This window comes from Sarcophilus harrisii, chromosome 3, assembly GCF_902635505.1.
Source record: "Sarcophilus harrisii chromosome 3, mSarHar1.11, whole genome shotgun sequence".
In the NCBI taxonomy this organism is placed as follows: Eukaryota; Metazoa; Chordata; class Mammalia; order Dasyuromorphia; family Dasyuridae; genus Sarcophilus; species Sarcophilus harrisii.
This window is the reverse complement of record NC_045428.1, coordinates 585319852-585331558: the sequence shown is the minus strand read 5'-3', so window position 1 is coordinate 585331558 and position 11707 is coordinate 585319852. Positions and strand designations below refer to the sequence as shown.

At 50.8% G+C, this 11707-nt stretch overlaps 1 protein-coding gene across 2 annotated transcripts; it reads right to left on the bottom strand.

Moving 5' to 3' along the window:
- Positions 1-1315: 1315 nt before the first annotated feature.
- On the bottom strand, positions 1316-11303 carry FAAP20 (FA core complex associated protein 20). Of its 2 annotated transcripts, XM_031963011.1 has the most exons (4): positions 11110-11303; positions 9366-9510; positions 6866-7431; positions 1316-1679 (listed from the first exon to the last, which is right to left on the bottom strand). In XM_031963011.1, exons 1-4 carry the CDS (start codon positions 11226-11228, stop codon positions 1607-1609), a joined length of 903 nt encoding a protein of 300 aa, XP_031818871.1. In that variant the 5' UTR covers positions 11229-11303; the 3' UTR covers positions 1316-1606. The 2 variants fall into 2 exon arrangements, with proteins under 2 accessions (XP_031818871.1, XP_003766333.2); XM_003766285.4 differs by lacking the exons at positions 9366-9510; positions 11110-11303 and adding an exon at positions 8426-8933.
- Between the last annotated feature and the right edge of the window lie 404 nt (positions 11304-11707).

Here is an 11707-nt window from a genome sequence, read left to right as displayed (position 1 = left end):
TGATGAAGGGGAAATTTTTATATAAAGTACTTGTTTTATATATTAAAGAAACTGAAGGATGTAATTAAATGTGTGGTTTGAGAAAAAAAAAAGTCCTAATATATTATAAATGGATCCGGTAATGAGATGGTCTATAGTTGTCATATCTGAAATAGTAAATGAAAACTCTAGCTAATTTAATGATTGTAAAGCAGTAAATATGTTCTTGTAGTTTTGTATAATTACTTAGTTCAGATCTTTGCTAGCCCGTTTTCCTTGTGCAGAAGATGGTACGCTAACCCTTAACAGCTGAGATCATTTCTATTCTTGCACACCTATTAAAGACTTTAATGAAAAAGCCTAATAGATTGTTATTATTTTCCTACAAGTTATTCCTACAAAAGGCATATTTTTTTAAAAAATTATAATGAAAGATACTGTGTAAATAGCTAGTGGTAACTTCCATAGTTTGGTGTTTTCCCCCCCCCCCCCCCTTTTTCCTGATTCAAAGCTAACTTTCCTTGGGTTTAGTACTTTGTATACTGTGACAAAGCAGGGTCAGGAAAGAAGGAAAATGAAAATTCTTGCTCTGTACTAAAAATGTCAAATATAACCATTCTACACATTTTCTAGGGAAAAGGTCAGGTGAGGTTAAAAATGAAAACTTTTTGGTCTCTCTTCTCCAGACTTGGGAGCAGGAAAAAATGAATTTTAAAACACATATAAATCAACAGAAGTTGGCAAATGATTTTGCCAGTTTTTTGGATGTTCTCACCTATCCTCTTAAATTCTCTTGTCCCCAAAAGATCTGCCTGTGTTTCACTCTGGGCAGGCGATCATAAATTCTTTGCAAGTTCCAAAAAGTATTCAAGTTTTTTTTATCTTTGGTAACCCCTGGAACATCAAAACAAACCTTGCTTCCCTATGAAAAACAAATTGTAGTTGGAAGTCGACTGTAGAATTTTGAATAGTCATCACATTCCTGGCTAACTCGGGATCCTACCAAGAACTGAGACTTGGTTACAAAAACGCCAGTTTGACAAGGAGGCTGTTCGAGCCTATGAGACTCTTGGGACAGCCCAGTCCAGCACGGCCCCCCTCCCTCCCCAGTGCCCATGGCAAGGCAGAAACACCTGCTGGTCCGAAGGGTGGGCTCAGAGTCTGTGAGACTTGGCCAGCCCCAGCCACACTCAGGGAGTGGAAACTAGATTCTCTGACTACAACAGAGCCCACGGGACACCATCCTTTAGTGGCTGTTACTGTGACTAGGGCAGATTCTTTCTGCAGAGCACTTCTTTTAAAGAGGTCTGCAGTGTGATAGAAATTAAAATAGCCATTCAATATTCAAAATGAAATCTTTATTAGTCTATTTTTTTTAAAAGGCAGAGTCAGCAAGTCTTGTCAGCTAGGACGCTGCCTTCCCAGGGTGCTTTGATGATACCTGGGTTTGGAAGTGGGTCTTGAGGAAAAATCTTCAGAGTACCCACAGTCCAGGGAGGGAATGTTTATATAGGGGATAGGGGGACCTGGGCCATTTCTTGTAACCATACTCAGCTGTGGGGAAGGTCATGTTTTACAGTCATTCCTACTTTATAAATTGATTTCTCATGGGCTCTTTCTACCAACTTCACCATATCACATCTTCAATACTCTCTGACAAGCATTTAGCGAGATGACTATCGATATCCAGCTGTGAGAGTCTGCAGAGGAAAACACAAGAGTTATTAGTAAGTGGGCAATCTGGGTAGCCAAGAGTAAATACTTGTTCCACAGACAACTTGGGGAGACAATTCATAAAAGATGGGACATCCTAAGACCATCCAGACTTTCCGGTGGCATTATACTGTAGCCTTTCTTGGGAGGGAGTTCTTCTAGTTGCTCATTAAGATCTCAGATCAGTGAGAGTAAACTGAGAGTCCTGTTAAATAAAGATTTGGGCCACCTCAAGCTAACACTAGAGAACTGTCTTGTCTCCACAGGAAAAAAGTCTAAGCCAGATTTTTCTCACCCTTTGGTCTTAAAAACATATCAATGAAGTGTTTCATGGAGCACAAATGACACATCATCTTTTCCAAATTTGGTCATTTCTCAAGAATGTTGTTAAATAAACTGAGTTTATATGTCTCCCTCCAAAGCATGAAAAGGCCTTCTGTACTCTTGCATGAATGTTTCCAGCTAGAAGAGCTTTGGAAAAGTGGCAGTGTTCTCGATACATCCTGCAGATTAACACAATCATAGCCTTTTAGGTACAACATGCGACAACCACGTGTAGTTTGTGCTGCTGTTCACAAATGGCCAGGCATGTGTGTTGCCCTTCAGAGGGAAGTAATGATAAGCAGGAGCTGGCAGGTTCCTGTGGCTCTCATTGGGTGCTACCTATGGGGCAGGCTGCAGAGAGGCAGATTCTTGCATTTGGATCACAACAGAAACATGACTAACAGCAATTTGGGAGGTGGGGGGAGAAAATGCTGCCCTTAAATTCCCTCAGACTGTCAGCAACCCAGACTACTACTCACCACTGTTTAGCTCCTCACTGCTGCCGACAAACGTTTGCCATCATTACCCACTACTGTGTCTAAAAAGAAAAGCCTGATCTTTCAGGTCCCTCCTTTCCACCTGTTAAATGTTGCTTAAATGACTCCAAAAGTTTGCCAATGGAAGTGAAACACTGAAATACTGAACTGTTCTAATATACGCTTGGAAAATTGTAAGGGTTCTGCAGCGCTTCTGTACTCAAAGCGCTTATCTTACCCCCCAAAAAATACTTGACCACCTAATTTCTCCAGCTCCTTTCCCCTTTCCACCTTAGCCCAGAAAGCCAGTGAGGAAGCACTTCAGAAGCAAGGGTTCTAGGCCAGGATTCACATAAGTGATTTCTATAAAGCAGAAAGCAAGAGAGTCTTCAGGAGATATTTACTAAAAATATTTACTATCCAAACCAATTTTTAATTCTGAGAAATGTCATTAAATATCCTCTCAGTCATTCAAAAAGGGACCTGGTTGGGGCGGGGCACAATAGTCCCCTAATACAGTGCTTTCCCTATGTCACATTTTTTAAAATTCCCCATTTGCCCTTAAAAAACAAATTACTACATGATGCTATTTACAAGCTTCTATTAAAAAAAATAATAAAATCTTGCTGTTTTCTTGGAAAACTCATTCACCTACAAAAGCACTATTGAACTGCAAGGAAAGCCTAGGTATTTCTACCCTGCTTTCAGTCTCCCCCCAATGACTGATAAAATCCAACAGTCCTGGCAGCTTTCTCTTCCAGTGTTAAGGAAGCAAATCTCTGAGGATCCTATAAAGGTTAGCAATTACTGAAGTGAACCTACCCTCCAAGTACACTTTTAAAGTTTGCGTATAGCAGAATTCTAGTACACCCTCTCCTGCCTCCATCCATTTCCCTTGATATACTCAGCAGAATGGACCATTTGGACCAAGCAGAAGATCAGCAATAAAGTGGGTGTCATTTGGGAGCTGGTGGCTGAGGAAATGGCTACCATTTAATAAGCCCTAAAGATGGCAGCTTAACAATTTGAATGGAACATGCTAATTGTAAAAAGTATTTTTCTAGCAATAGTTAAGAGACAAGACAGTCTCTGTGTACATTTGTTAAAATAAGTGCTTATGGCAGCGTATCTGGTTTTGCCAAAACACGCCCCTTCTCTCCCCTTCTCCCCCCCCCCCCCCCAAGCTTAGAAATCCCTCCTCAGCTTCCATAGGCCGTCTCATCTCCTAGCATGCACAATAAGCCTCCTGTTTGGGCACAGAGAATCACACAGCTAACGGGTGGACCTGGGTGTACTTTACTTCCAGAAAGAGAAAAACAAAGTAGATAATTGATTTATTTGTTTTTATTCAAGGCAACTGGGGTTAAGTGACTTGCCTATGGTCACCCAGCTAGTAAGTGTTAAGGGTCTGAGGTTAGATTTAAACTGGAGTCCTACTGACTCTGGGGCCACTGCTCTGTCCACTGCACTGTCTAGCTGCCCCTGACTTTGGAATTTAGTCACACGCACCATAAGTTTATACACGCCTCTTCATTTATAAAGACAAAGTCATGAGCACAGAATACATGTAGCTCAATGGCAAAAAGCTGATCAACACCTACTTTCTCCTCCAAATCAATGTTCTTTAGCAAGTCACTTAAAACCAGAAAGCCAAACTCTTGTCTCTTCCTCTTCAAAGGGCCTATTTTTAATGCTCCTTTACAGCGAATCTCAAATGCTATTTCAGAAATTTCGTTGTGTGACCCCAGATAAGTTACTCAATGGCTATCTGACTCAGTTTCCTTATCTGTAAAAAGAAGATAATATAGCATCTCTCCCAAAGTTGTGAGGATAAAATGAGGTGATATATGTAAAGACCTTTGCAAACCTTAAAGAAAAATATAAATGCTACTTTGAGAGGCAACATTATAGAGCAGAGGTATCAATCTGGCGGCTGGCCTGGAAAATTGTTGGACATTTAGTACAATATATTAAAATGGAAGCGGGAAATATTTAATGGAATAAAAACACATGCAACGTAGATAATGTTGATTTGTGGGGTTCAGGCGTACGTTGGACCACACGTGGCAAAGTGCAGGCTTTAAAGGCAAGAAAACCCAAGTTTCAGTCTGGCCTCTGACCTATACTGGCTATTGGCTCCCAAACAAGTCATTTAACTTCTTAGGGTCCATCTAACTTTGTGAAACTCTTGCTTCAGAGCTGGGGCCAACCTGCACGGGAGGAGTGTTTTTGCTAACTTTGGTGTTCCCTCTATCAGTGAGGTCACAGGAGCGGTCGGTCCCTAGCTCCCTGAGAAGGAAGGCAGCCAAGACAGTGTACTGCCCTCCACTCCTTCACGAGGCCCCCCCTGGGAGCAGAGGAGAGCCCCTAGGCTCCTGACTTTGCTCCCACAAGTGTTCCTCTGCAGTTCCTCCCGCTCACTACCCTTCCAGAATGCCTTAGGTGGGCAAGGCAACGAGCTGTCATGGACAAAACTCCATAGTTCCATCTGACAAGTTCCTTTTTCCAAGCTCAGCCAGGCTGGCCCCTCCCTCCTGAAATAAACTGATGGCTATTTGCACCAGAATCCCTTACCAAAACCATAAAGGATTCGAAAGGATAAAGTGCACTTCTGACCCAAGGACTTTCTCCTTTAAGAAGATGGGCCTTTTCAAGAGATTCCAACAGCCTTTCTCTATTCCCTCAATTTCTTGAATGTTTTCCTGACATTCATAAATTGAGACCTCAATTAACTGTTATCAGCCTCCTGCCTACCCAGGCTGGACCCCCAGTAAGCCATCTGAATGAGGTTCAGGAGACTCTCCCAGAATGCCCCTTCCTGCCCTCTGAGCCTCAGCTGTGGTGACATCTGTGACCTAATTTCTCCCCAAGCACTGCTAAGAAAAAGTCATGATATCTAAGTTCATACAATGCAGCCAGACGTCCCATTACCGCCCCCCTTTCCCCCAATAAATCCAATTGTCTACAGGGTAAATGTTGGTCCTGTCCTTTGCTGGACAAATGGAGCTTATTGTATCCAAACAAGCAGAACACTTCAGTCCAACATTAGACTATCTAAACACCCTGTAAAGCAGGGAAACTTGCTATCTCTGCTTAATGCATTAAAAACCAATTCAAAGCCTCCTATCAAAGAACTCTGTCAGACACATTGTATGTACCTGATCTATCTTCAGTCCCTTAGGTAATTTTTCTAACTGCAAACAAAGAATGATGGCTAACATTTACACAGCACCTACTACAAGCCAGAAACTGGTGCTTGATCCTTTACCGTTATCTACAGAGATCCTCATAACTGGTGGTAGTGCTTTTATTATTATTATTAATATAGATGAGGAAACAGGCAAACAGAGGTGGCATGACCTGCCCAGATCACACAGCTTCTGAGTGTCTGGGGGCCGATTTACATTTGGGTCTTGCTGATGCCCTAACCACTGTGCCACCAATCGCCACGTCTGGCTCCAGTTTCGTAGTCTTACTGTGGAGGAGCTGAGCTGTTCAGGAGAACCCTCCCAATGGGGGACTATAAGCAAAACGGTATGGGCCCAGAACTCTGCTGGGCAGCTGGCATGGCGGGCACCTTGGACGTGCCAGGCAAGCTACAGATCTAGCAGGCCGGACTCTTGGGGAGATGAACTTCAGCACAAGTGGGCTCAATCCCACAAGGAAAGAAAAAACACTAAACTGAAAATTTTAAGAAAAACCTGAGTTTCAGCTCTGGCAATAATGACAGAGTATTTTCCATTTTTCAAACCTCCCAAACACCCGGAACATATTAGGGCAAATATTTATGGGGTTATTTAAACAAGGAAATGCTCATTTAAAACAATCCTCATTCAGAGCTAAATGCTCATCTTTATGGCTGGGGATTTCTGTGCTTAACCCAACTACCATTAAATCAACCCTGGGAGCTAAGTGAAACATCCAGGGTTACAGAAGGAGAAGATATTTCCTGTCCTAATGAATCCAGCAGTGTTTCTGTGTGGCCATAAAGTTGCAGCTGTGCTCCCGCCCAGGGGTGCCCGGACGGCAGCGGTGGGTGACTGGCCCCTATGCGCCGAGCCTGGCCCAGGCAGCACCGCAAGCGTGCTCATGAAAGGGACGTTAACCTTCCCCGCTGGGTAGAAATCAGTGTCATCAATTAATTCTGCAGGCTCTCCTTATATAGGATTACTTTTCAAGGCCATGCCTACACCATATCCTAACAACTTGCACCCCAGCCCTCGTCCCCCCAGGTTTTCTGCCCCAGTGATCCTACTCGCCGGTGGGATGCTGCTGGCCTGGGTCTGGCAGAGTCCCTCCCTAGACCCCCCCAGCCTCAGGCAGGGCCCTCATGAAAAGGCTTTCTCTGGAAGAGGAAAGGACCCAAGACTTACTTTCCAGTAAACTGCTGCTGGCACATCGGACAGCCATTGAGGGCCATGGTCTCCTGGCTCGGGCCGGCCGAGGCAGCCTCTGTTCCCGCTCTGGCCCCGTCTGAGTCAAGACTGTGGCTGGGCTTTTTCCCAGAGGAGTGCCCGAGGCGGCCCAGGCCCCGTGGAGACGCTGAGGAGGCAGCAGCCCCCTCCACCCAAAGCCTCTGTTTTTTCCTGAGCTGGGACTGCTGTGGGTGGGCCGGAAGACTGCCCTTTGAGGCCCTGACGCTGCCGTCTTTCAGATCCGAGGGCCTTTTCACCCCAGCGCCGCTGCCCGGCCTGGCCTCCTGCTTCTCACAGCCCCCAGCAGAGGTGCTCGGGGAGGAAAGCTCACTCTGTGGACCCATTTTCTGCCCTTGCTCATCGAGTACCCGAAGATTTTTCTCCTTTGTGAAACGAGAAGAGTCTGGCTTTCTTAACTGCCCACTGACAAATGCAAAGGCAGGTGGGAAAGGCGTCCACTGAAACTCTTCTGTCCCCACTTTAAAGACGGTCGGTTGCTGTGAGTTCTCGTCATTCCTGGTATTCTGTAAAAGTAAGTTTTTATGTTTTTCAGACAGTTGTAGAACTAAGGAGGAACCCGACCCTCTCGTTTTGCAGGTATGAGGCCCAGAGAGCTTGGGGGATTCATGCCAGGGTCACACAAATGGCAAGGGGCAGAAGGACTCAAACCCAGACCTCACGCTATTACTCAGCGCTCTTTCCCGTTTCAGATCCAATTAGATAGCTAAGCTTTTTTTCTTAACAGGCATTACATACAAACCAAGAACCACAGACTTCACAAGAATGCAGACTTCAGGGGCCACAAGTCAGGGATGCCCTAGTCCAACCTTCTCAACAGGCAGATGGGGAAACTGAGCCTCATGGAGAAGCAGCAGCTCCCCCCAGAGCACAAACACATGTCAGCGGCAGGATTCACAACCAAGTCTTCTGCCTCTTTCCCCAACTCCTCTGTGGAGCAGGTCTGCCCTGCCAGGGAAGACAGCTGAGAACTGCTCGGGGGGGCGTGCCTTGTCTGGGCGCCCTGCCAGCTCCAGGGCGACCCGTCCTGATCGTGAAGAAAATGCAACGTCCCAGAAAACCTCAGGCCCTTCCTGGTGTCCTATGCCTCCGAAAGAACTTTGGTCCCTCTGATAATTAACCCAAAGCCTCAGTCCACTGCCCAAAGGAGACTAACTTCCTTCCGACAACTCACTGAGGTTAAGTTCTTGAAAAACTCTTGCCTCCTGATTCCCAGAAGGGCTCCCACTTCCCAAGCAGCCCAAGGTAGTCAAGTCTGTTCTCTGCCACCCCCCACAACCGGAGCTTCGGGACCAGCTTGGGGGGCATCATAAACGAGGAACTTCCAAAGGGGGCCACAGAAGAGCGGGGCACTGCATGTGCCAGGCAGCTGCCCGCAAGTGGGTCAGGCTCCCCATCGAAGAGGGATGAGCCCTGCTCCGTCTGCCCCCAGAGGCCACAAGGAGGAAGGGAGGAAGGGGAAGAAGCTGCAAAGGGAGATTGGAAGTTGGGGGAAAATACCCCAGTGCCTAAGGAGGAAGGGCTGCCTGGAGAAGCAGGGCTCCCCTTGGTGGAGGGTGTCAGGGCTGAAGGACTGCTCTCCAAAGAGGTTCTGGGGGGGATCCTGGTGGAGTCCTGGGAGCCCATGATCCCTCCTCTCCTTGTAGGGCAAAGGCCGGGATTCACGCATCCTGCTTGGCCGGACCCAGGAGTCACCAATGGGTGACCTGCTCCCAGGAAGTGCCTTCTCAGAGCAGAATGGGCGCCTCCATACAGGTGGGGAGCTTCCTGTCACTGGAGTCTCCAGGCGGGCGGGGGCTGCCAACGTGAACACAAGAGCCTTGTCTCCACTATCAACATGGAACAGGCAACTAATGCTTAGTGGCTGCCTAGTCTGAGGCTCTTTCCAACTCTAAAGTCTCAAGTCAAGAAATGTAAATGAGAAAAACACAATGCCTTTCATAGAAACTGAGCATCTCCACACCAGGAGGCTTTGTGCAGGGGGGGCAGGTGGGGGTGGAGAAGGCTTTGTGCAGGGGGGGCAGGTGGGGGTGGAGAAGGCTTTGTGCAGGGGGGGCAGGGGGGGGTGGAGAAGGCTTTGTGCAGGGGGGGCAGGTGGGGGTGGAGAAGGCTTTGTGCAGGGGGGGCAGGTGGGGGTGGAGATTTACAAAAAGCTTTTTAAAGAAATGGCCGGAAACGCTGGTGAGGGCAGTGGTTTTTGATGGTGTTGGTAAAGGATTCATCGCTTCCAAGTCAATAGAATCATCATCTCTACCACGGAATACTAGGTAAGACACTCTCAATGAAACGCATCGGTTGGGAGTTCAGCAACATTTTTTAAAGGTCAGGTTTCCCTATTAAAGAAAAAAAATCTAATTTTAAAAGGCAACTGGTGCCTCTTTAATAGACTCTGTCATAAAAGTCTACATCCTGACCATTAATATCTTGAGGTACAGGCTACCTTGTCAAAGAATGCTGGTAAATCTGGCATTTCCTGGCTGCCCTGATTCTGGCTGGAGTTCACACCTCTCAACACCAGCAGTCTCCACAGTTCTTGGGGCTCACTTAACCCTTCTTGGTCCAACCAAGAGCCTCTGTTGGAAGTTCTGTGAACACAAAACGAGGAAGAGACTTGCCATCAGGATCCACTCCACACTGGGAGCGCTCTAAAATCTGAGGAAGGGGCTGGGAGCGTTCCACGGGGCCCCCCAGGCTCCAAGCCGGGAGCGGGCCGGACGACCTCCGAGGGGCCTACGGCGGCTGAGGAAAAGCCCTGGATTCCCTGAGGCCTCCTGGCAGTCAGTGGGACGGGGAGGGGCCGGCGGACCCCTGTGCATCCCCATGCCTCTTCTCCTTTCTGACCTCCCTCTTCCTGGGGGGCCTTCCCACAGCCAGCCCGAGCCCCGCCCTGCTGCCCTGCCAGGGCCCAACCTGACGGGGAGGGGGGAGCAGCAGAGACTCGGGGGACTTGCATTTTGTGTCGCGCCTGAGCTTTTACCGACCTGCCTCCCGGCACCCCCGGGGAGTGGGCGCAGGAGCCCCGGGCGGACGACGAGGGCCCGGACCCGAGCGCGCCCGGAGGCCGCCGCCCGCTGCTGCCGCCGCCCGCAGGGCTCCCTTCTATAGGGGAAGGAAAAGGCGGCCGACACTGTACGGCTCAGACTGAGTCACTCTCGCGACCCCGTGTGGGCTTTTCTCGGCACAGAGCCGGGGGTGGGGGAGCCTGCCGCCCCTCCGGCTCACTTTACGAGGAGGAAGCTGAGGCAAGGGGACTTGCCCAGGGGCGGACGGGAGCCCCCGAGGTGGATTTGGTCTCGGGGCTCCCCGGCTCCCCCATCCTGAGCCCGGGAAACGCATTCACACGCCCCAAACCTAGGTTCCGTCTCCTATCCGCCAAAGGGCGCGGCGGGTCGGTGTCCCGGGCAGCCCAAAGCCCCAGCTGCCCCCGAGGCACCCGAGAGTCCTGGGCCCAAATCAGCCTCCGACTCTGGGCCAGGCCCTCGGCCCGCCGGCCTCCGCCTCCTCCAACTAAAAGGGCCCTGCAATGACATCTGTGCACACAGCAAGCGCTCTGTAAATGCTCATTCCCTCTTCCCCCCACCCTGGATGGATCCTGCAGGAACGCGGGGGCCGACGTCATCTCCCCGCTTACAAAGCCAGAGCCCCGCACCCCCCCACCCCCCCCAGCACACAGCAGGAGCCACATTAGTGCCGATTCCCCTCCCCCACACGGGCCGGGCAGCATCCGGACCAGCCTTGTCTCCAGGACCCGGCTTGGCCCAACAGGGGCAGCCCCGGGGGGAGAAGGGCCCCTGGCCACACGTTCCATCTCTGGGAAACTTAGCGCGCTTAGAACGGTGACCCCCACGGCCCTTCCTACTCCAGAGGCAGGAGAGGCGAGAGCCGCGAACGGGCGAGGCCCCTGCCGAGCGCCCCCTAGCTACGGCGGGCAGGAGGCGCAGAGGCCGGCGGGCGTCTGGTCAGTGGGACTAAGGGAGGGCCTGGTCACTGGGGGCTGCAGGAGGCCTGTTCCGTGGGGGACACACGCGGCGGGTCACTGGCGGCTGAGGCGGGGGAGGGGAAGTGAAAACGCCCAATCCGCGGGGGCGGGGCGGGGGCGGGGCCTATCGGGGAGAAGCAGGAGGACGGGGGAGGGGGACCAAGGCCCGAATAACGTGGGCCTCCGTCCTCGGGCGGGGCCTCACCTGCCCTCCTGCCCCCCGCCGCCAGGCCCGGAGCAAGAGGAGGGAGGAGGCGCGGGGGGCTTTTTCCGCGTCAGCCTCAGCCTAGGCCCGCGAGCAGCCGCCGCTCCGGACAGAGCCATCGGGGGCCACCGGGCCACCGAGCCTCCCGCCCGACAGCGTCTCCGAGGACTGCGCTTGCGCACACGTGCGCATACGCACGCGCTTGGAGGAGGATGGGCGGGGGGACCGCGCCGCCGCGTGCGTGCGTGCGTACGTACGTTCCCTGAGGGCTACGTGCGTGCGTGACGCTCGGATGAACCAGCCCTGCCCGGGAGGCGTGGCCTAGGAAAATGCGATGCCCCGCCCTTCCGGTCCGCTGTCCCTGGAGGTTTAATCCATCCTCCTCTGCTCCCTCACCTGAAGCTGTTACTGCCCCTCGTGACCTACAACTGTTGTTTCCAGGCTTCCTTCTCCGTGGGAGCGGTTTTTGCCGTTTATCCCGTTCCCCTAAAGCTGTCACCCAGCCCTGCCCTCCCCTCCCCGGGGGACATTGCCCCTCCCCGGGGCCGAAGCCCCTCCCCAGGGGACTTGCCCCTCCCGGGCCGACGCCCCTCCCGGG